At 39.6% G+C, this 23659-nt stretch overlaps 1 protein-coding gene and 1 long non-coding RNA gene across 4 annotated transcripts in view; one reads left to right on the forward strand and one right to left on the reverse strand.

Annotated features, from left to right (window-relative positions):
• NCOA3 (nuclear receptor coactivator 3) overlaps nucleotides 1–23659 on the reverse strand; it is a 122625-nt gene that overhangs the window by 10708 nt on the left and 88258 nt on the right. For 2 of the 3 annotated variants that reach the window (XM_086331493.1, XM_086331492.1), the window contains exons 1-12: nucleotides 17845–19295; nucleotides 17232–17420; nucleotides 16998–17099; nucleotides 16361–16501; nucleotides 15177–15324; nucleotides 13837–14228; nucleotides 12805–13673; nucleotides 11745–11880; nucleotides 10562–10756; nucleotides 5660–5923; nucleotides 5420–5546; nucleotides 4018–4189 (exon numbers count right to left, since the gene is read on the reverse strand). In XM_086331493.1, the coding sequence (XP_086187619.1) occupies nucleotides 4018–4189; nucleotides 5420–5546; nucleotides 5660–5923; nucleotides 10562–10756; nucleotides 11745–11880; nucleotides 12805–13673; nucleotides 13837–14228; nucleotides 15177–15324; nucleotides 16361–16501; nucleotides 16998–17099; nucleotides 17232–17358 (2673 nt within the window). In that variant the 5' untranslated portion in view covers nucleotides 17359–17420; nucleotides 17845–19295. Of the gene's footprint in view, nucleotides 1–4017; nucleotides 4190–5419; nucleotides 5547–5659; nucleotides 5924–10561; nucleotides 10757–11744; nucleotides 11881–12804; nucleotides 13674–13836; nucleotides 14229–15176; nucleotides 15325–16360; nucleotides 16502–16997; nucleotides 17100–17231; nucleotides 17421–17844; nucleotides 19351–19833; nucleotides 20007–20797; nucleotides 20903–23659 lie in introns of those variants that run through there. The other variant, XM_086331494.1, reaches the window with a different exon arrangement.
• On the forward strand, nucleotides 17887–19458 carry LOC147360062 (uncharacterized). Its single transcript, XR_015138930.1, has 2 exons — nucleotides 17887–18029; nucleotides 19260–19458. It is a non-coding gene; the product is annotated as an uncharacterized LOC147360062 (long non-coding RNA).

The following is a 23659-nucleotide window of genomic DNA, read 5'->3' on the forward strand; positions in this document are numbered from 1 at the left end:
CTTAGATCCTTAAAATTTCCAGTAAATTTTTATATTTTAGAACTTTATATCTTAAGCACTACAGGATCATCAACTTGCCTCCCCATCCCAGCCCCCAAAATGCAACCAGGTAATTTAAAAATTTCTAGGCAAGAAAGAGTGTTTTCTAGAAAATCTATATAAAATTCTGTATGGGGGATGGGGGCAATGACAACTCAACATGCTGCAGTCTGGGGGGACCTGAAATAAAGGCCAGTCTCCCCACTCCCACTTAGTCACTTTCAGTGAAGACAACTGATCATGCATTCTTAAATATAAAAAGATAATCAAGGATCACCAGATAACTTGATGATGAAAGCTTCCAATATCAAAGTGACTCAAACAGGAAGTAACTTAAAAGTACAGAAGATTAAAAAAAAAAATAAAAAGCCACCACCGAACCCATGTAACACCCAACATGTCAACAGACATCCCAGAAAGATCAGGAAAAAAAGATTAAAATCATTGAAGAAATATTTTTAAATGCCCCCAAACCAAAGGGAATATCTGCTTGTGTATTAGTAATACACAACAGAATGAATGAAACAAGACCCATATCAAGACAAAGAATCGTGGAATTTCAGAGGGAAAAGATTCCTACATAATTCCAAAGAGAATAAAAATGGGTAACACACAAAAGTAGAGGAATCAGACTGGAATATGACTCAAGGACAACACTGGATGCCAGAAACTATGAAACTATTTTTTCATAAGAGGAAATTATTTTCAACTTAGAATTTTTGACACAGTTACACTGAGGGTAGAGACTGTATGTGCCCATGTGTATGCAGTGGGTACAGGCATGGGGGTGCTTACTGAACAAACAGGATATAAATACAGACATAAAATTTCTTATCTAAAATGCCAAAACAAATTTTAAACTCTAAAAAAAAAAAAAAAAAAAACTAAAATTTTTTCATTAGTACCCAGTGTATTTTACAGCAAAACCTGGCCTGAACCTGTATGAAGCAATACATAATCTCTATAATATCCCACTTAGTGTGATTATGTATTTTGCTGTAGAATTATTAGCTCGTTTGATCACAGGCTACTGCCCCAAAATTATAGTATTGCTTGAAATTTATAAAGAGTATTTTGTAATATACAGTGTACCAATGCACCATTCTAACCTTCTAAAATCCCCAAATTCCTCAATTTCAAAGCATATCTGACACCCAGGTTCAGATAAGGGACTATAAATGTGTAGTCAACTTTCAAATCCAGGAATCAATAGACAGAATGAAGCTGGTAAAAGAAATAGCTGCATAAGCATATTTCTTAGAAGTATTATCAAAATAAAGAGGTGAGTTTCACTATCTTCCAGTGAGGCAAAGGACTGTGGTTCTTCCATAAGCATATTTTTCTATCATTTTATTTTTCATTTAAAAACAGATTACTTTGCTAAAAAATAAAAATTACAACAAAAAAAGGAAGACCAGATTCAGCAGAGTAAGGACTCTGCTGACAATCCTTCCATGGCTTCCTAAGACACAGAGGAAGTACCTCCCCCAGCTCACACCACTCCCTCTTTGCTCTTGGCAACCTCAGCCACTTCCTAGAACCCACAAGCTCTTTCCTAGCTAAGCACCTTTGAGTTAGCTGTTCTTCTTCTAGACTATCCTTCCCCTAAGATGTCTGCCTAGCTGGCTCTTTCTCATCCTTCAGGTATCAACTTATATGTCACCTCTCCAGAAAAACCTTTCTTATTCGAACCAGTCCCCATTAATCTCTATCTCATCAACCTGGATTTGAAAACAGAAACATTTTTAAACTAAAGAATGAACTATAAACAAGCTCCCGCTAAAAGAAACTTGGCAAACTATTTATAATACACTGGACAAGTTAACCGTCATCCTGTAAACATGTTTAGAGACGTTTGAATATCCCGCCCCACCCTAAGAAAAGGTTCCTTAAATAAAATGGTCTCATAGCATTACATGCCTTTCCTAGTAACTGCTCCTTCATCATGCCTACTTCCATCAGTGTGGTTCCATGCCTGAGCTCTGGGAGCAGGAAATTAAGTTGTTCACTATTGCTCCTCAGTCTCCAAGAAAAGACTGATTGGCATACACAAGATAAGTATTTCTAAACAAAGGAAAATGAAAAGTCGAAGTTGCTCAGCCGTGTCCGACTCTTTGCCACCTTTGGACTATACAGGAATTCTCCAGGCCATGGAATTCTCCAGGCCAGAATACTGGCGTGGGTAGCCTTTCCCTTCTCCAGGGGATCTTCCCAGCCCAGGGATCAAACCCAGGTCTCCCACATTGCAGGCGGATTCTTTACCAGCTGAGCCACCTGGGATTCAACAAGCAAATTAATAGCTAAACAAAAAGCACCATTTGAGATCAACAAAATAAAATCCCATCGGAACTATTAAACACATCTCAATCACCAGAAAACACAAAATATGTTCAATCTTGCTAAACAGATAAATATGATTTAAAACACGAATCTGTGTCGGCCATTAGACTGGCAAGAACAATCATGTTCAGTACTTGTCCAGTCACTTGCTCATTCACACCATGGGTTCTCTCCTCTTCGGGGGCCGGGCCAGCAGTGCTGGTGAGGGGGACGGACTGTAGCCATCACACGCTGCTGTAGAAAAGCAGCTGTGCAATCGTTCAGGAAAACCACCCGAGAGTATGTAGATAAACCTCTAAAATAAGCACTCTAACCCAATCATCCTTTCTCTTGGATTGTGGCTAAGAAAACAGCCTCCGTGAACAAGATGGATGTAATTCACAGAATTATAACAATACTTAGGAACAATTACATTTTCATCAGTAGATAACTGGTTAAAGAGTGTTTAACAAAATGGATATTATCTGACCATTAAAGATGTATATGTTAAACAAAAAAGATGACTTTCTTAAGGTAAAACAGACCTCCAAAGTATATTTAGCCTACTCTCTTTTTATATACATACACTCAAAAGTTACTTATGATTCTTTGTGCCAAGAGTATGGAGGATGTTCAACTTTTTAAAAACATATGGACTTCTGTGATTGTCAGATTTTTATATAAGCACCATTAACTATTTTATCATGAGGACAAAGACGCTATTTTCAGCTTCGGTAAAATCCCAGCAGCAGTTAGTTTCCTGGTCCTCATGTGACCCTCACGTCCTCCCCCAGCCAGTAAGACGCCACTCCTCCCCACCAGGGTCACAGACGGCTGGTACCCCCAGGAGGACATCATCACTGCTCTGCATTTCTCACCCACCCTTTAAAAAGCTCTGTAGAGTGCTGCCACATTAGAGTACACACGTTTTTATACCTGTCTGTTTCCCCAACAAAGCCTGAGAACCAAGACCATTCCCCGCTTATCCCTGAACACACAGACTGAAACAGTGCCCCTAAACATGCATCCTATATATGAAAAGATCCACTACAAAACTTATGTTTCAAAAAATAGATTCATAAAGGGCATATTTTCATACAGCTGAACAGATGACTGCAAACAGGAGATGGTGGTGTTGAGATGGTCACAGATTTACCACTGTAAACAGGTTTTGTTTACCACAAAAAAAAAAGTCTGTCTCCTCAGGGTATACACTCGTCTGCTAGGTAGTAAAGAGAAGTTAATTATAAAAATAAGGATTCAACATTATAACATAAGCAAAAAGCAGCATTTTAAAAACCGCATAGTGGTTTTAACTGGATCATTTCTGTGGGTGCCTAAAATGTGACATCTTTATAAAACAGCAAACTGCTGTTTGTTCTATCACAATTAAAAAGTATTTTCTAAATTTAATGCTCATATCCATGAACACAGTGCTTTATCATAAGGAAAAGGAAAGATTAGGTGCTGTCATATATGGCTTCTCTCTCACAGACACACATGCTCCCCTAGTTCCATGGTACACAAGTTCAGGAATGCCCAGAGCTCTGTTACACACACACACACACACACACACACCAACCACACACGCACGCACACACTCTTCTACTTCCATGGTACACACACATGCACTTCTACTTCCATGGTACTGCTACCTACCTGATTTACAAGTTCAGGAATGCCCAGAGCTCTGTCAATCTCTTCCAGGCCTGTGGCATCTGTGTTGCTCAAGAGTGTGTGCAACTGGTCCAACAGTGCTCTTTCATCACTCTGGCCTTCTAGGTTAGAAGGTGGCCCAAGGAGATCATCCAGGGAATTCCTAAGAATTGGCCTAAAAAGAGACATGTAATCAACTTCAATGGTGCCTTTCCTCTTTGGAAAAAAAGGCAAAGTAACCCCACACGATATTTTTAACATGCAGTAACTCAAATGATACAAGTATTAATTATAAACTAACAGAACAGCAGACTAGAACAAGTGGCATCAATTTAAATTCAAGACCCATCATTCTAAACCTCACCAGGTCATCTTCAACCACCATATCCTAGCTCACAACTTCCAACCCCACCACCAAAACGTAGCTGCTAGATATTTAGAGGACAGCAGAGATTTGGCAGGGGCAGGGAGAAGGATGGGAGGAATGCAGAGGGCAGTGTTTTCAAGACCCTACTAGAAGAGAAGTGACAGTTAGGATACTTGCAGGTTGGAAAAATCAAAAAAAGAAAGAAAAAAGGGAGACATGCTGAACTGAGTCTGGGGATCTACCAAAATAACCTGGTTTCACACATGGCCCACAGAGCTCACATACGACACACCCCACACACCCACAGCAATGCCACAGCTTTCCGACATATCACAGGAGCACGGAGCTAGACAATATATCCAGCCTCAGAAAAATTCTGTGATGAAACTATTCGCTCTCTACCGAGCAGAGAAAACAATCAAGCTAATAAACTCAAGTAATCACACTTCCATCTTTTCAACAGATCAATTCGTTTTCATTTGTTTAATTTATTGTAGAACTCAAGTTAAAGCTGACATTGACAGAGGGCCTCTTTCATGCAAATGAGTTACTGACCAAGCTGAAAAGTGAAATACAGGCATAATCCACAAAAATAGAAGAGCGCTTTATTTTACTTCCACCTTCATCCCTGAAATATTTTAAACAATTTTAAAAAATTATCATCCAATCCTTAATAATGAACTTTTCAGAAAAGCAAGGCTCACCCTCCGAGCACCATTTATCTTGTCAAACTAGTGCTAGCTTATACCCCTCTGCGTGGAAGAGGACTGTTACATTATGAGAGACAACTGTGGCACACGGAAGCTCCAGGCATGACCACTCGACCGTCCTGATGGCTGACAGTACAGTGCTGTCTCTTCCCTCTCCAGTCACCACCACTGCCTGCTGTCTCGGCGTTATTTTACACACAGATGGCAATGAGTACCTCATTCATAGAGAGTTTTTCTCATTCTCTTCCAGGTTTGTTCCTATGCTCTAACCCCCTTCTACATAATCCAATGCTTCCATTCTCTATAGAGCCACTTAATAAAGCCCCACCTATTTTGGGTCCCATGAGGGCCTTGTTCCATGGACAACATGCCATCTGGCCAGGAACCAGGTTGGTTTGATGGTGCTGCTTGGCCATAAGGACTGACCCCCATCCCCATGGGAATCTCACCAGGCCCTGGGGGAGCAAAAAAAAAAAAAAAAGGTGGGTGGGGTAAATGTTCAAATAAGTCAATGGCAAAAGTTGGCCTAAAACATCCAGTTTTCTTTTCTTCTGAAGGGGCTACTTACGCATCTGAAGCATCTGTGGCTGTGGCTGCTGATGCTGCTGCTGCTGCATCACTGGTCTCGCACCTGGGATGCTATTGGACCGAAGTGGCATGGCGGGCATCGAGCCGCCCATGGCAGGTCTGGGTAAAGAAGCATTATAATCAGTTCCTGGTCTCCCCATGGCATTTGAATTCACAGGTTCCATGCGGCTGGCCTTGGAGCTCGGTAAGCCCCAATCTCCTGAGGAAGGCGCCTGATTCACAGTCACATTTCTGTTTGGCCCACCTGAAACAGAAATGATGAGGTATTTTCCATATTGGAAAGAAATTCTTATGTCATACAGATGCGATCATTAAGACACAAGATCCTTGACAAAAAAGTGCTTTGTCATTCTCAGATTAGGGCTGGCCAACAATTTCTGACGGGCCACCACAGGCACACCTTTGCAATACTGTGCTTTGCATATACTGCCACTTTTACAAGCTGAAGATCTGTGGCAACCCTGTGTTGTCATATGATGGCTAGCATATTTTAGCAATAACATGTTTTTAAGTTAAAGTATGTACATTCTTTTTGATACGGTTCATGAGTTTCTAACAGCAAGTATACAGATGTGATTTGCCATTCTCTCCTCTAGTAGATCACGTTTTGTCAGAACGCTCTGCTATGACCTGTCCATATGGGGTGGCCCTATACAGCATGGCTCATAGCTTCATATCAAAAAGATATGACACCAAAAGATGAGTCCCCCAGGTCTGAAGGTGTCCAGTATGCTCCTGCGGAAGAGTGGAGGACAACTACTAACAGCCCCAGAAAGAATGCAGAGGTTGGGCCAAAGCGAAAACAACACTCAGTTGTGGATGTGTCTGGTGATGAAAGTAAAATCCGATGCAGTATAGAACAGTACTGCATAGGAACCTGGAATATTAGGGTACACGAATCAAGGTAAATTGGATGTAGTCAAGCAGGAGATGGCAAGAATAAACATCGACATCTTAGAAAACATTGAACTAAAATGGACGGGAATGGGTGTATTTAGGTGACCATTATATCTACTACTGCGGGCAAGAATCCCATAGAAGAAATGGAGTAGTCCTCATAATCAACGAAAGAGTCTAAAATGCAGTACTTGGGTGCAACCTCAAAAATGAAAGAATGATCTTGGTTCATTTCCAAGGCAAGCCATTCAACATCACAGCAATTCAAATCTATGCCCCTACCAATAAGGTCGAAAAAGCTGAAATTGATCAGTTCTATGAAGACCTAGAAGACTTCCTAGAACTAACACCAAAAAAAGATAGTCTATTCATCACTGGGGATTGGAATGCAAAAGTAGGAAGTCAAGAGATACCTGGAGTAATGGGCAAGTCTGGGACCTGGAGAACAAAATGAAGCAAGGCAAAGGCTAACTGAATTCTGCCAAGAGAATGCACTTGTCATAGCAAACATCCTGTTTCAACAACACAAGAGATGACTTTACACATGGACATCACTAAATGGTCAATATCAAAATCAAGGTGATTACATTCTTTGTAGCCAAAGATGGAGAAGCTGTATACAGGCAGCAAAAACAAGACATGAAGCTGACTGTGGCTCGGATCATCAAACTTCTCATATCAAAATTCAGGCTTAAACTAAAGAAAGCGGGAATAACCACTAGGCCTGCCAGGTAGGACTTAAGTCAACTCCCCTATAAAAATACAGTGGAGTAATGAGTAAGACTCAAGGCATTAGATCTAGCTAACAGTATGCCTGAAGACCCATGGACGGAGGCCCATAATATTGTACAGGAGACAGCAAACAAAATCATTCCAAAGCAAAGGAAAAGCAAGAAGGCAAAGTGGTTATCTAAGGAGGCTTTACAAATAGCTGAAGAAAGAAGAGAAATGAAAAGCAAGGGAGAAAGGGAAAGGTACATCCAACTAAATGAAGAGTTCCAAAGAACAGAACAGAGAGACAAGATGGCCTTCTTCAATGAACAGTACATAAAACTAGAAGAAAACAAAAGGAGAAAGACCAGACACCTCTTCAGGAAAACTGGAAATATCAAGGGAACATTTTGCCCGAAGATAGGCACAATAAAGGACAGAAATGGTAGAGACCTAGTAGACACTGAAGAGACAGAGATGAAAAGAATACAGAGGAGAACCATAAAAAGACCTTAATGAACCACATGACTATGATGGTGTGGTCAGTTACCCAGAGCCAGATGTTCTCGAGACTGAAGTCAAGTGGGCCTTAGGAATCTTGCTGTTAATAAAGCTAGCGGATGCAATGGAATTCCAGTAGAGCTATTCAAAACCCTAAAGAATCATGCCATCAAGGTGTTACATTCAATATGTAAGCAAATCTGGAAGACCTAGCAGCGGCCACAGGACTAGAAAAGGTCAATCCTCATCCCACTTCCCAAGAAGGGTAGTACTAAAGAATGTGCTAATCATCGGACAATTGCACTCATCTCCCATGCTAGTAAGGTCAAGGTTAAAATTTTGCATGCTAGGCTTCTGCATTATGCTAGCCAAGAACTTCCAGAAGTCCAAGCTGGGTAGAAAAGGAAGAGGAACCAGAGATCCGACTGCCAACATTTGCTGGATCATAGAGAAAGCTAGGGAATTCCAGAAAAACATCTATCTCTGTTTCAATGACTAAGCTAAAGCCTTTGTGTCGATCATAACAAACCATGGAAAGCTCTTAAAGAGATGGAAATACCAGACCATCTTATCTGTCTCCTGAGAAACCTGTATGCAGATCAAGAAGCAACTGTTAGAACCCTGTATGGAACAAGTGATTGGCTCAAGATTAAGAAAGGAGCACAACAGCACTTTCTGCTGTCACCCTGTCTGTTTAACCTATATGATGAGCAAATCATGAGAAATGCTGGGCTGGATGAATTACAAGCTGGAATCAAGATAGGCGGGAAAAACATCAACAACCTCAGATATGCGGATGATACCATTCTAACAGCAGAAAGCGAAAAGACTCTTGATCATGGTGAAGGAGGAAGGTGAAAGAGCCAGCTTAGAACTAAATATTAAAAAGACTAAGATCATGGCATCTGGCCCCATTACTTCAAGGCAAACAGAAGGGGAAAAGGTGGAAGCAGTGACAGATTTCCTCTTCTTGGGATCCAAAAATCACTGCAGATGATGACTGAAGCCAGGAAATCAGAAGACAGCTGCTTCTTGGCAGGAAAGCTATGAAAAACCTAGACAGTGTGTTGAAAAGCAGAGACATTACTCTGCTGACAAAGGTCCATACAGTCAAGGCTATGGTCTTCCCAGTGGTCACGTACGGTTGTGAGAGCTGGACCATAAAGAAGGCAGAACGCCAAAGAACTGATGCCTTTGAACTGTGTTGCTGGAGAAGACTCCTGAAAGTCCCTTGGAAAGCAAGGAGATCAAACCAGTCAATCTCAAGGGAAATCAACCCTGAACACTCATTGGAAGGACTGATGCTGAAGCTCCAATATTTTGGTCATCTGATGTGAACAGCCGACTCACTGGAAAAGTCCTTGATGCTGGGAAAGATTGAGGGCAGGAGGAGAAGAGGGCAGCATCAGAGGATGAGATGGATGGATGGCATTACCAATGCAATAGACATGAACTTGGGCAAACTTCGGGAGATGGTGAAGGACAGGGAGGCCTGCCGTGCTACAATCTATGGGGTCACAAAGAGCTGGACACAAACAACATTCTTTTTTAGACATAATACTATTGCACACTTAAGAGACTACAGTATAGGCTTCCCTGATGACTCAATGGTAAAGAATCCACCTGCCAATTCAGGAGGATCCCTGGTTTAATCTCTGGTCCGGGAAGATCCCACATGCCTTAAAGCAGCTAAGTCCATATGCCACAACTATCGAGTCTGTGCTCTAGAGCCTGCTGCTGCTGCTGCTGCTAAGTCGCTTCAGTCGTGTCCCACTCTGTGCAACCCCATAGACGGCAGCCCATCAGGCTCCACCGTCCCTGAGATTCTCCAGGCAAGAACACTGGAGTGGGGGTGCCATTGCCTTCTCCAATGTATGAAAGTGAAAAGTGAAAGTGAAATCGCTCAGTCATGCCCGACTCTTCGCGACCCCATGGACTGCAGCCTACCAGGCTCCTCCGTCCATGGGATTTTCCAGGCAAGAGTACTGGAGTGGGGTGCCATTGCCTTCTCCGGCTCTAGAGCCTAGGAGCTGTTAAGTACCGAAGTCTACGTACCTAGAGCCTGTGCACCACCACAACTGAAGCCACCACAACGAGAAGCCCACACACCACAACTAGAGACTAGTGCCCATTCGCCAAAACTAGAGATAAGTCCACACAGCAATGAAGACCCAGCACAGCCAGAACTATATAATTCAAAAAAAAAAAAAAAAGCGAGACTACAGTATAAAGCAACCTAACTATTATGCACTAGGAAATCAAAAATTTCACGACTTGCTTTATTGTGAAGACTCCACGTCCCCCATGCAGGGGACCCAGGTTCAGTCCCTGGTTGTGGAACTAAAATTCCACATGCCACATGGCACAGCCAAAAAATAAAGAAAAGAAAATGCCTTGGACAGAAAGCCTCCTTGAGAGTTTAAATCACCAAGACACAGAATAAGCGAAGGATGCTCATAAAAGAAACATGCTCCTGTTATTCAAAATCCTATTTAACTCTATTTCAGTGGCTGTAAGTATTTTAAATTTGCTTTTCCCAAAAGAAATTTAAATTAGACCCTGATGCTGGGAAAGACTGAAGGCAGGAGGAGAAGGGAACGACAGAGGATGAGATGGTTGGATGGCATCACTGACGCGATGGACATGAGTTTGAGCAAGCTCTAGGAGTTGGTGATGGACAGGGAAGCCTGGCATGCTGCAGTCCATGGGGTCACAAAGAGTCAGACACAACTGAGCGACTGAACTGAACTGATATTAATTAGAAATAACATACCCATATTTGAGCCGTAATTTTCCTGATTATCCATCATTCTTGGATTGCCGCCCAACATGGGTTGCTTTGGTAACATGGGGAAAGCACCAATATTCTTTACTGGAGGACTTGAGCCAACGGAAACAGGACTGTCTAGAGATACTGCCCGGTTATACGGAGGACGGACAGACTGTACAGGCTGCGGACTCCTCAAACCTGTTAAAAACACAGAAGCATGATACATAAGTATCTTCTGATGGTGCAGTACATAATTAAGTACAAAACATAAATACCAATACCACCCACCCAAGAATATCTTTCTTCCCAAAATGAACACTGTCTTTTTTTACAAAATAAACACTTAGCACCAAAAGAAATTCAAAAGAATAAAGAAAATTGGCCTCCTATTTCAAATAAAGTAAAAAAACAAGAGTCCTGGTGTTTGCTGAAGTACTGGGCACTTTTCTACAGCCTGACATAGTCATTCACATTCAGCTTCACTTTATATTAAATAGTAAAGATTTTACCAACGTTTCAAGGTCCTGGAAGTTCTTCAATATGCATACTTAAAGTTTAAAATTTTACATTTAAATATAACCAGATAAGTTGCTTCTAGTCAAATAAGGACTATAACATAAAGTTTCCAAATTTTTTCCCCAATCCATTAGACTGATCTAATTATCTATGCATTATAGTTGAGGAAACAGTGCCACTAAAAATGAATAACCACCTTTCCAGATAATTGTGGGATTACTCTTTTTCAATTGATACATGTAATATATCCTTGTTACGCTGATGAATCTAGAAGTACTCAGGTACAGGCAAAAAGTTAGGTGAAACCAGCAAACACCAAAGTAAATTAGTATCAAAAGACAAGTTTTGATTTGCTTTTTAATCTGATTCTCTGTGGCCAAGACAAATAAAGGTACTAGTAAGGACCTAGAACCTACGACTCACCTGTAGCAACCAAAGAAGAATACTTTCCTATAAGTTACATGATTGCTGGCCCCATATTAGTTAGAAATAGGAAACTGTACAAAAAGGTTTTTAAAGCATCTATGTTATAAATTAGTAAAAAAAAGAAAAAGAAAAACTAAGGCAGAGTACACGTTTTAAAGTTGGGTCCTAGTCTTAATGTAAGAGTACACACAGGTGTGCAGAAAAGTTCAAAAGGCGGCAAGAATAAAATCTAGTTCTTTCTTACCCAGAGAATTAGCTCCTTGAAACATCTGTGGCTTAGTTCCCAGGTTACTACCACTTGTGGGTATGGAATTATTGTAGAAGTCAGAATTAGTCAGATCACCAAGAATAGCATCTAGATTATCCAAGTCTCCGGATCCCTGAAAATATTTTTTTAAATTAACCAGTGTTCATTACGAGATACATAGGTATAAACATATTCATCAGAAGAAACGAAACAGGAACAAGTGAAATACAATAGTTATCCTAAACGGTAATGCCCAGCGTAGAGGCTGGCTGATTATGACTATCCCTACATTTCCACCTTAAAAGTCAAACACAGATTCAAATCCTGAGATAAATCGATAGGTTTGGAAATGCTTCCAAAGGGGCACTTTTAAATTTACTCTAGATATTTAATTCTCAAACTGAAGGATATTTTCCAGCAAACATTAGTCAGAATCATGAGCTGACAGCAACGTCTGCCTCTGCACATACTTCTGAAAACACATACGATTAATAATAAAGACAAGCTGACGTTCAACAAATTCATAGCTATGCTTTAAAAAGGGTTTTTGATCAGTACATTTAGGAAACACAAAAAAATTAAACAGACATCCTAACAGTAGAACTTCTCCAAGACTTTAATTTTCTCAGGTGCATATTAGTGTCTCTCAGAGACGTTACACAGTGTCCGGGAAATGTTTGTACAGAATGTGATCATGTACATGAAACTTGACTTTAGGTAAAAATCAAAATTATCTTCCTTAATTCAGAAGGTTTTTTCCCATTTCTTCTATACACTTAATGACCTAATGTGCTCATTCCAACAAAAACCTTCATGAAAAATTTCAAATTGGCTGCTAATGAGGTGAAGTCACATTTGAAAGCGTACACATCTGATATTTCTAAATTACATAATATACTTTACTGATGCTCAGAAGAGTTAGCAAAAAAATGACAGTTCCAGATTAATCTCCATTAAATAAACCTAAAAAACAAAGTAAGAATTTGTGTATAACCCTTTAAAACACAGAAAAGATCAAATATAAGGATCAAGCTGGAATATGCAGAAGACAAGTTACCTCTTCATTTGTTTCTGTCTTAATTTTAGCATCTTTCTCTTGACTCGAGCTCGGAATGGCGGAGCTGCTGCACTGACTCATCTTACTGTCCACGCCTTCCACTTTGGGCTGGAGCTCTTTGGCAAGTGTGTCACTAGGATCGTCCCTGTCCAGCAGATACCTAAGCAGAGCATTACTTTCCTTTTTCTTAGGACTGAGTTGCTCCTGCTTGACGTTTCCTTCTACACAAGACGTCGTACTGCTGGTGTCCTTCCCAGTGGCTTCAGCGGTAATCTTGGCTACTTCTGCTGGTGAATTTCCATTCTGGAGCAACTTGTGCAAAATCCGGTGCTTCTCTTGCAGCAGTGACCCATGCACGTTGGATGTGGAGGATACGCCTCCGGAGGTGGAAGAGGAGACCCCAGAGGGGCTGCTGACACTAATGGAGGAGTCTTTACAACTTGAGTCCAGCGGGGAGTTGGTCAAGCAGGAGTGACCCCGGTCATCAGAAGAACAGGTGAGTAACTGCAGCAACTTTTTGTGACCTTTGCTTTCCAGAGGAGCCCGCTGATTCTCAGACCCTTCCACACCGCTCTCCTTACTTTCTTTGTCGTTAATGTGATCTCTGCTATGTGACTGACACATTGAACTCTCCACTGGATTCTGGTCGCAATACAAGCCTAGGGGACTCTTGGAATCCTGACTGTTCACTTTACTTGGTTGAGTTATATTCATATTAGGGGAATTATCCAATTTGGGACCTGGCGAAGACAGTGTAGATAAAAGAGAAGTCCCCACGCCCTCACTGATAGCTTGAAGGGCACTCAGAGAGCTGCTAGAAAAGCTGTGACTCACGGTATTGCCAGAAGATCCCATGGGAGAGTGCACGCCTGGATTTGGAAAAAAAATCAGGAAAAGAAATAAACTATCATATGCTGTAAAAAACACCACTTACCAGTTCAAAGTTTCTATTTTAAAATAAATTAACAAGAATTACAGTGGTATGGAAAGAAAAGAATTACTAAAAAATAAAACAAAATGCAACACAAATACCTGCAACAGGAGAAAACTGGTGTGAGGCCATCTTTGGACTCCCTCGATTACGAGGAGAAATCATGATATTCTGCTGGCTGGAGCCGAGACCAGGGCTCCCGTGTGGAGGGCTACTCATGTTGAGACCGTAGGTACTGTTCTGGTAGGAAGATGGTGACTGCATGCCTGGCCCGGGGTTCATGGAGGCTATGCTACCGGAAGCCCCATACCTGGCTCCACTCATCTGCCCCGCGGTGCCAGGATCAGTTAAGCCGTAAGTCCTGCTGCTCAGCATCTGTAAGCCTGGATTTGGTGACATACTCATGCCGCCTACTGAATTGTTGCATCCAGCTGCTGGAGGCCTAATGCCTTGTCCAACAGGATTCGGGTTTGGTCTATACCCATTCTGTTCCCTGCAAAGAAACAGAACATCAGAGTTCTACTAAAAAATTACAGGCATGGGGACGCCCCTGGTGGACCAATGATGAAGAATTTGCCTTCCAGCGCAGGGGAAGCCAGTTCAACCTGTGGTTGGGGAACTAAGAGCCCCCATGGCACTGGGCTACCAAGCCTGTACACAGCAACTACTGAGCCCACAAGCCACAACGAAGGCCCAAAACAGCCAAGTAAGTTTAAAATTTTTAATTACAGGCATGTGTTAAAAGCCTGAGTCTGATTAAAAAAAAAAAAAAGGATGAAAAGTCCCAGAAACTTAACTTCTTGAGCATCATTCCAATACCTAGTGACCATAACAATTTAAATATTGATCAGTCATTAATCTAATAACATACATTTTAATAAGCCACAGAATCTAATGAGTGACACCATGAGAGCACCATAAAGGACCCAAAGTTTCATTAGCTGGAATCTCGGTGGGGCTTTTCCCTATGCAATTCCCCTATACTGAGGGGTTAACCTGGAGGTGCCTACAAATTACTCGAGATAATTTATGGGTGAATATCCTGCTCCTTCATGTGTTGCTCATTTACTGTTAGCAACAGCAACAGTAACCATTTCTTCTTGAAGTCTACCTCCAAATTTTAAATTCCATTCTTAAAAGTAATGTATCATTAGAAATGAAAAGTAACACAGATAGTCAGATTTTATGTATTCTTTTACCCATTAGCCTTCCTATCCTCCAGCTTTCCCAGGAATTGTTTGATGAACAAATTCTCACTCTCACATAGAAATGTAACCTTAAAAAAACAAACACCATACGACAGGAATCTAAGTGCACTTGAGCAAACCCAACAACCTGTCTATTTTTCCACATTAATTTTTCTCCCTTTTTACATTAACAATAAAGCATCTTGAGAATACTGATGCATTTAATATGAGAACTCACAGTAACCAACCATTACCTCTGAAGAAAGTGGGTTGAGACAAAGCCATGACGGTCATTTGTTACAGGATTTCGGAATAGTTTGCTTTTTGTTTGCGCAGTCACTATAGTGCCATCAGCCAAAGAGAATCGATACAGCGGGGTTTCTGCATGGCCATGGATATAAGCTGTTGGGGAAAATATTCTATTAGTTGCAAATACAATTGGCAAAACAAACACATACAGGGGAAAAAAGAAAGTAAATATGCAAGTCCAACATCCTCAAAATCCAGCAAAAGACTGAATCTCACCAAAATTAGGAACAGGCTAAAATAACAATGTTCAACAATCATTTTCCTCCCCGACACAGACGAAAACAACTACTGTCACATATGTGTGTGTATATATATATATATATATTTAAGGCTCTATAGCCTCTTGATGAAGGTGAAAGAGGAGAGTGAAAAAGTTGGCTTAAAACTCAACATTCAGAAAATGAAGATCATGGCATCTGGTCCCACCACTTCATGGGAAATAGATGGCAAAACAGTGGAAACAGTGTCAGACTTTATTTTTCTGGGCTCCAAAATCACTGCAGATGGTGACTGCAGCCATGAAATTAAAAGACGCTTACTCCTTGGAAGGAAAGTTATGACCAACCTAGATAGCATATTCAAAAGCAGAGACATTACTTTGCCAACAAAGGTCTGTCTAGTCAAGGCTATGGTTTTTCCAGTGGTCATGTATGGATGTGAGAGTTGGACTGTGAAGAAAGCTGAGCACTGAAGAATTGATGCTTTTGAACTGTGGTGTTGGAGAAGACTCTTGAGAGTCCCTTGGACTGCAAGGAGATCCAACCAGTCCATTCTGAAGGAGATCAGCCCTGGGATTTCTTTGGAAAGAATGATGCTAAAGCTGAAACTCCAGTACTTTGGCCACCTCATGCGAAGAGTTGACTCATTGGAAAAGACTCTGATGCTGGGAGGGATTGGGGGCAGGAGGAGAAGGGGACGACAGAGGATGAGATGGCTGGATGGCATCACTGACTCGATGTACTGAGTCTGAGTGAACTCCGGGAGTTGGTGATGGACAGGGAGGCCTGGCGTGCTGTGATTCATGGGGTTGCAAACAGTCAGACACCACTGAGCGACTGAACTGAACTGAGCTGACAGCACCCAAACGTGATGACAAATGAGATCAAGAATCAACCTCCAAATTCCTTACCTTCTTGATAGTGACGTTTCTGGGACCATGACTGCCCATCATTAAGACTAAAAAATCTCTGGATACACCTTCGGATTATGTCTTCAAAGCCAGGTCTCATGGAGGATCTCAGTGAATTGGTGTCTATAGTAATAACTTTCCCTATTAAACATAAAATTGCCACTGTGTTTAATTTCATCATTGTGCCTTATTTAACTACAATGGCTTTCATTCTTTACTCTCATAGGCAAAAGGGCAGGCCAAAATTAAAAATTCATGATCAGGTCAAGAATTACTCCCAGTAATTCTCATTAAATTACCCACATTTGTGAAAAGTGTTTATAAAAAATGAGTTTGAAGTTACAGAAAAGAAATACTGGCTTCTGATTTGAAATGCAATTTGAAGAGAAAGCCAGGTACCTCTACCTTTTTTTGTTGTTGGGTTTATTTGAGGGATTTGAAGTGTCAAACACACCCAACTCAAATGCCTACGGTTTAAGTGAGTCTCCTTCAGGGTTGTGTAACAAACATCAGAAATAATCCATGCAAAGTATTCATGACAGTGGGCGTGGGCACTTAAAAGACAGAACAGGCTGTAAAAAGTTAACTTACAAAACTTCCCAAAATGAACAAATGTACACACATGCACAGTTTCTACCTGAAAGATCGTGTCTAGTGATAAAGCTCTCAGGACTTGATGGAAATGCTCTTTCTCCAGTGGTAATGCGGCGTGCCACACAGATCATACAGGACTGCAAGTCTACAACAGAAAAGTTAACCTTTGATGCGTCTATTCAATAGGCAAGTAAGAATGTGGAATTCACTAGGAAGAATTAAACAAGTGTGGCTGCTATTGCTTGATAAAACATCATGGGCAAGTGATGGCTCTCACCTTCCCCTTCCTCCATCATAGCCCGCGGCTGGGACAGGGCAAAGCACTGCATCGTCTCGTATCTCTGGCGCATTTCGGGACTGGTGTTTATGTCTTCCAGAATGTCATGTGGTATTTTCATCAACATACGGCAGTTAAATGTATGGCTTTTTTGTCTCTGGGTCTCATTTGTCCAGGTAACTCCATTAACTTTAGGAAACAAATAGAAAGGAGTTTTGTAAAGGCTAGCAATTCAGTCCATGACTATTACCAAGAATTTAAGCTATAAATGAACTATTTGCCAATAAGAAAAAAAGAATTTAAGCTGTATATATTTTCTCATTATACATCTTCCACAGTACAACACAGTTCAAAGCGACAATATATAAAACACTGGAATAACTTCAGTTTCAAATTCAACAGGTACCTCACATATTTTGTAACTCACTGTATATCTTAGACCCATGAAATGTATACCAAATTTTAAATTCATATTTGAAAATTTTGTTATTTACAGCTTTCCCTGTTCTATATAGTCATCACTTGACTTTCAAAAGTATATTCAATTTTCTAAGAAATGATTAAGAAAAAAAAATTTTTTAACTTACTTGGAAAATATACTTTAAAAACTTACCTGTAGATTTTGGTAAGTTTTTAAGAAAATCCTTTCTATCTTCTTCATGCAATATATTGTAGACACTTGTATTAACCAGGTCCTCTTGCTTATATTGTAGGTACTGGGTAACATTTTCTGACACAAATACAATGTTTCCTTCACGATTCACCACAAATAGGAAGCCGTCCAATGCCTGAAGTGGAGTATGTTAACACTGGCTATTACGGACTGAACTGTATCCCACCCCCAACCACAACTGGTATGTTGAAGCCCTAAAGCTCAGTGTGACTCTATCTGGAGATAGGGCCTTTTAGGAGGTAATTAAAGTTAAGTGAGGTCATAAGAGTAGGGCTCTAATCCAACAGGACTAGTGTTCTTACGAGAAGAGAGACAGACACCAGAAATGCACACACAGAGAGAAAAGGCCACGTGAAGACACAAGGAGAAGGCAGCCATCTACAAGTCAAGGAGACAGGTCTCAAGAGAAACCAAGACTGCCAACACCTTGATCTTGGACTTCCAGCCTCCAGAACTGTAAAAAATAAATTTCTATTGTTTAAGCCACTCAGCCTGTGGCATTTTGTTAGGGCAGCCTTAGTACTAAACAGAATTTGAAAAAAACTGTTGATTTAATGACTATCAGCCATCATGTCTATTAACATTAGCAACATCAATAAAGGGTTCTAGGAAAAATATAGATGATTTGAAAAGATGACAGTAAAGATGAAATTTGAATTAATTTATAATCTAATTTTTGAAGAATTACTTCTTCAAAGGAGTTTTTAAAAATTAAAAAAAAAAAAAAAAAAAAATCACCCTGAATGCTTCCCCCCTTTCCATCTGGTATCAAATCAAGCTATAAGAACTAGAGCACTTTGTAGTGAGAATTTACAAAGAGGAACTGAACTGATCCACTAAAAAGTAGTTGGAACAAACCAACTGCAACAAAATTATCTGATAAGTGAGCTTTAACAAAGGGCTTCTAGCCATCACTTAAAGTAAGAGAAACCTGTAAAGTACAGAAGAGAAACCTTCTGTAGAGTACAGGTTAACTAGATTTATTAAAGACAACTACTTACAAAAAATATCTAAGGTCTTAAAAATTCCTCCAAAATATGAAATTATAGTGCCATTCTATCAATTATGGGAAAATGCACCCAAAAAGTCTGAGTCAATAAAAAAAAAAATATGCCCAAATGCATGGGGTGAGGGGGTGAGTTACATATATTTTATATATATATGAGTTATACATATATATGAGTTACATATATTTTAAACATAAGAGTATTTTATAATCATATTCAGAATACTGAGTTCTATCTCATGAGAAGACACATTTTCTTTTTGCTCTCATACCCAAAATTTTATCTTTTTTTTTTTTAATTCAACACCGCTTACTTTAGAACTAAAACCTTATACTTGCCTGAAGTAAGAGTGGTCCTAAGGAGTCTTTATCAATAACTCCTTGTCCTGTGGAAGATACATCAGCTTTCTGAACATCATCATCACTGGTAATAGCTTTTCCTGAAAAGACATAAGGCAGTACTACAAATAGCATATGGATCAGTTGCAGTCTCAATGCACCTTCAAACTGTTCCCAGAACAAAGAGGCACACAGGTGTACATGCGCACATAAACAGTGCTTTCTGATAAGAAAACGATGCTACAATTTCTAAAGGTTAAAATTAAACTTCTGAGTTACCCAGGAGCGCAGAAGATACTCTAGATTTTCTTTCCCTACTAAAAGCACTATTTCACTGCTTCCTGAAAGGGAACTAACAAATAACAGGGTGAGCAGCCCTGGCCTCCTTCCAATTCTGGTGACTATGTCCTAAGGAGCACAACTGGTCCACTGGTCAAACTAATCTAACTATGGAGCCCCACAGAGGCTACTAGCCCTCAAGGAACAGCAGTTCCCATCTAAGCAACAACGGAGCAAAAGACAAATGTGAACCCAGTTAACAAGTTCCTGCTAAAAGACTTGAGTGTTCTCTTACTTTGTATTACCTTGCTCTTTTATTTGACGTATCTGTCTTACTGTTTCCTTTAAAATTGCACATTTATCTGGTTTGACATTGAAATTGTCAATATCACTAAGATTAGCAGATATTAGTTCAGCCAATTCTTCAATATATTTACTCTCCTGCTCCCGTCTCCACTTTTCACCACTGCAGGCAAGGCTGGGAAATGGGGGGAAAACGCCATAAATATATCAGTCACAATCGAGCTGTGAGCAGAATCAGTACCTACACAATACCATTACATCCATATACTAGCAAAGTAAATTCAGCCCACAGAGACTCCCAAAACAATGTCTTGGAGACCTAGTATAATACAGTTGAAATCTGTGCAAACCTAAACTCAAGTCCACCTGTTGTTAGCCTGGTGGCCTTAGTCAGTTAGCTTCATTTCATCATCTGGAAAATGGGGATAGTCTTTACCACAAAGAGACAGTAAAATTAACAAATAATTAAACAGCAATAACTACTTATTAATAATAAGGTCTCATGAATTATATTGATGATAAGATTGTTTTTTATTTTGCAACCCTGACAGTGAAATCTAAGTGATACTGACCTTGGCAAATACTACAAAAGCTATGAAGCATCACTGCATAAAATGTAGTATTTCATTTCTATTTTTTAAACTTCTAACTTCACTCAGGAAAAGAATGATAAAACCTCACAAATGCCAAAATATCAATTTATAACATGTTCTTAAAGGATACTAAAGATTCTAACTTGTAATAATCTTATCTTACTTATAATAATCTTATCTATTTGTAACTCCTACATCCTCCATTGAGAAATGCTTCTTACAGTATCACAGTTAGTATATACTTAAACAAATAAACAATAAAAATCTAACCAGAGAAAGCAAATAACAGAAAGCTGAAATGTTATCTTCAAACCAAACAAATAAAGGCAAGGGGAGGTGATCTTGGTGAAGCATCAGGAAATAAATTGCTTACCCTTGCCCTGGAGGATCACATGGCAACTTGCGTTTTCGTGAATCAGGGGCCAGTGGATCCAAGGCGTTTTCTCCTAACCCACTCATCGTGAATATACATTAGCAACTAAGAGAGAATAGTAAGATAAAAATATCTTATTATTTTGTATAAGATATCATGTAAAATATCCATGACTCTAATAAAGGCATAATATGCTTGAATGGCTGCAATTTGTAATTCAGGACTTTTCCTTAAATGGCTGGATAAGACTCAATATTCTTTATAGTACACACCTGTTCTGAAGACCTCAAGAGTTTATACTCCACTAATTAGAATGTCCAACCCTGGAACAAGTGTTTCTCAAGACCAAGTAACGTGTATACTGAATATCTCACAAAGAACAAGGCATCTTTTTCATATCTAATAAAAAGAGACTGTCAACTCTCCAATTGATAAAATACTAAATTATACTTATATACAAATAAGATCTTATCTAGCCAATTGGTAAAAAGTCTTTGAATGATAAAAATTATTTTCAAGTTATTTTCAAAGTAGTTTTTTTTTCCTGTAGACCATTTCTTTAGTATTCATCATCCACTGTGTTTTTCTTCCGCTACTTCAAAATAAGCTGAGACTCTGTAAATAATATGTAAGCTCCAAAACATTCTGCTTACAAAGCAGATGTACAACAAGAAAAATCCAGGTGGGAGGATTTTCACAAGATCCACAGAGCAACAACTATTTTCATATTAACTGGTGGAAAGGAAATATGCCTTGATTAAAGTTGCATTGATAAAAACAATGTATTTTTAAAAATAAGGTATTTCTAAAATACCTTAAAAAATAGGTATTTCTAAAAAATAAGGGTATTTCTTCTTGGAAAAAGAAATACTCAGTAACTCACAATTTTAGCACATGTAACTTATATGCAGAGTACACTATGAGAAACACTGGGCTGGATGAAGCACAAGCTGGAATCAAGATTTCTGGGAGAAATATCAGCAACATCAGATATGCATATGACACCACCCTTATGGCAGAAAGGGAAGAAGAACTAAAGAGCCTCTTGATGAAAGTGAAAGAGGAGAGTGAAAAAGTTGGCTTAAAACTCAATATTCAGAAAACTAAGATAATGGTATCCAGTCCCATCACTTCATGGGAAATAGATGGGGGAACAGTGGAAACAGTGGCAGACTTTATTTTTCTGCGCTTCAAAATCACTGCAGATGGTGACTGCAGCCATGAAATTAAAAGATGCTTACTCCTTGGAAAGAAAGTTATGAGCAATCTAGACAGCATATTAAAAAGCAGAGACATTACTTTGTCAACAAAGGTCCTTCTAGTCAAGGCTATGTATGTAGTCATGTATGGAGTCCAATAGTCATGTATGGAGTGAGAGTTGGACATAAAGAAAGCTGAGCTCAGAAGAATTAATGCTTTTGAACTGTGGTGTTGGAGAAGACTCTTGAGAGTCCCTTGGACTGCAAGGAGATCTAGCCAGTCCATCCTAAAGGAAATCAGTCCTGGTTGTTCACTGGAAGGACTGATGTTGAAGCTGAAACTCCATTTTGGCCACCTGATGCAAAGAGCTGATTCATTTGAAAAGAGCCTGATGTTGGGAAATACTGAAGGCAGGAGGAGAAGGGGACGACAGTGGATGAGATGGTTAGATGGCATCACCGACTCACTGGACATGAGTTTGGGTAAACTCCGGCAGTTGGTGATGGACAGGGAGGCCTGGCGTGCTGCGGTTCATGGGGTCACAGAGTCAGACACGACTGAGCGACTGAACTGAACTGAAGTGAGCCTTCCCTCAACAAGAAATTTATTTGTCCTAAATTCTTGTTTATGAAGACGCTGTTATAAAGAATTCCAAGTCAACAGAGAAGCTTAAACACGCCAAACTGCTTTTTCTTAATTTGTTAAAACACATCTTGCGTTCTATCCACAGTTTGAGACCTACACAGAAGGACATAAGCTTCCACTAGGTGGCACAATCCTGCCAGGAAGAGAGACAAATCAACAGAGAAGCAAAATTTCACACAAGAAACTTAAAATATTCAGCTTCAGAAAAAACAAAATCAGAGTTTTAGATTACATTATCGTCTTTACAGATATCCTAGGTATGAATTAAACACTAGCAAAATTTATTCTACCAATAATTTTGGTTAAAAAAAAGTAATGGCTGAATAGCTGTTATGTTTCAAGAACTTGGTGTTTTTTTTCCTCACAGCATAAGTTAAAATAAAGGAGAGACAAGAACTTACATAATGGTCCAATGTTATGATTTTACAGGGTAACCAGATTCCACAATGCCACAATACTATATTCTTCAAAAATGACAATGTCATAAAAGACAAAGTCTTTAAGTATTCTAGATTAAAGAAAGCTAAAGAGAAACAATAATTAAATCCAATATTTGATCCTATATTGAATTCTGTGCTCTAGACAGGGAAAATGCTATAAACAACATTATTACATCTATTGACAATTTAGAATATGGACAACAGATACAGTATTTTACCAATGTTAAATTTACTGAAGTTGATTTCTATACTGTGGTTATTTAAGAAACTATCCCTATTCTTAGTATTTAGGACAAAAAGGCCATTATGTACACAAAGGACCCTCCAATGGTTGGAGGGAGGGTTTACATACTTATGAGTGAGTGAGTGAGAGAGAAAGGAATAGGAGAAGAGGGGGGAAGGGGGGGAAGAAGAGACTAGAAAGGAGGCTAGCAAATTGCTGACACTGGTTGAATCTCAGCTGGGCAAAAATTGTTTAACTCTTTGTACTATTCTTTTCCTTACAACTTTAAGTTTAAAATTATTTACAAATAAAGTTAAATGCATGTTCAGCTTTGACTTCCAATCTTCATATTTA

This window comes from Bos grunniens, chromosome 13 (genome assembly GCF_055505025.1).
Source record: "Bos grunniens cultivar Pamir isolate PY7600 chromosome 13, Bosgru_T2T1.0, whole genome shotgun sequence".
Lineage (NCBI taxonomy): Eukaryota > Metazoa > Chordata > Mammalia > Artiodactyla > Bovidae > Bos > Bos grunniens.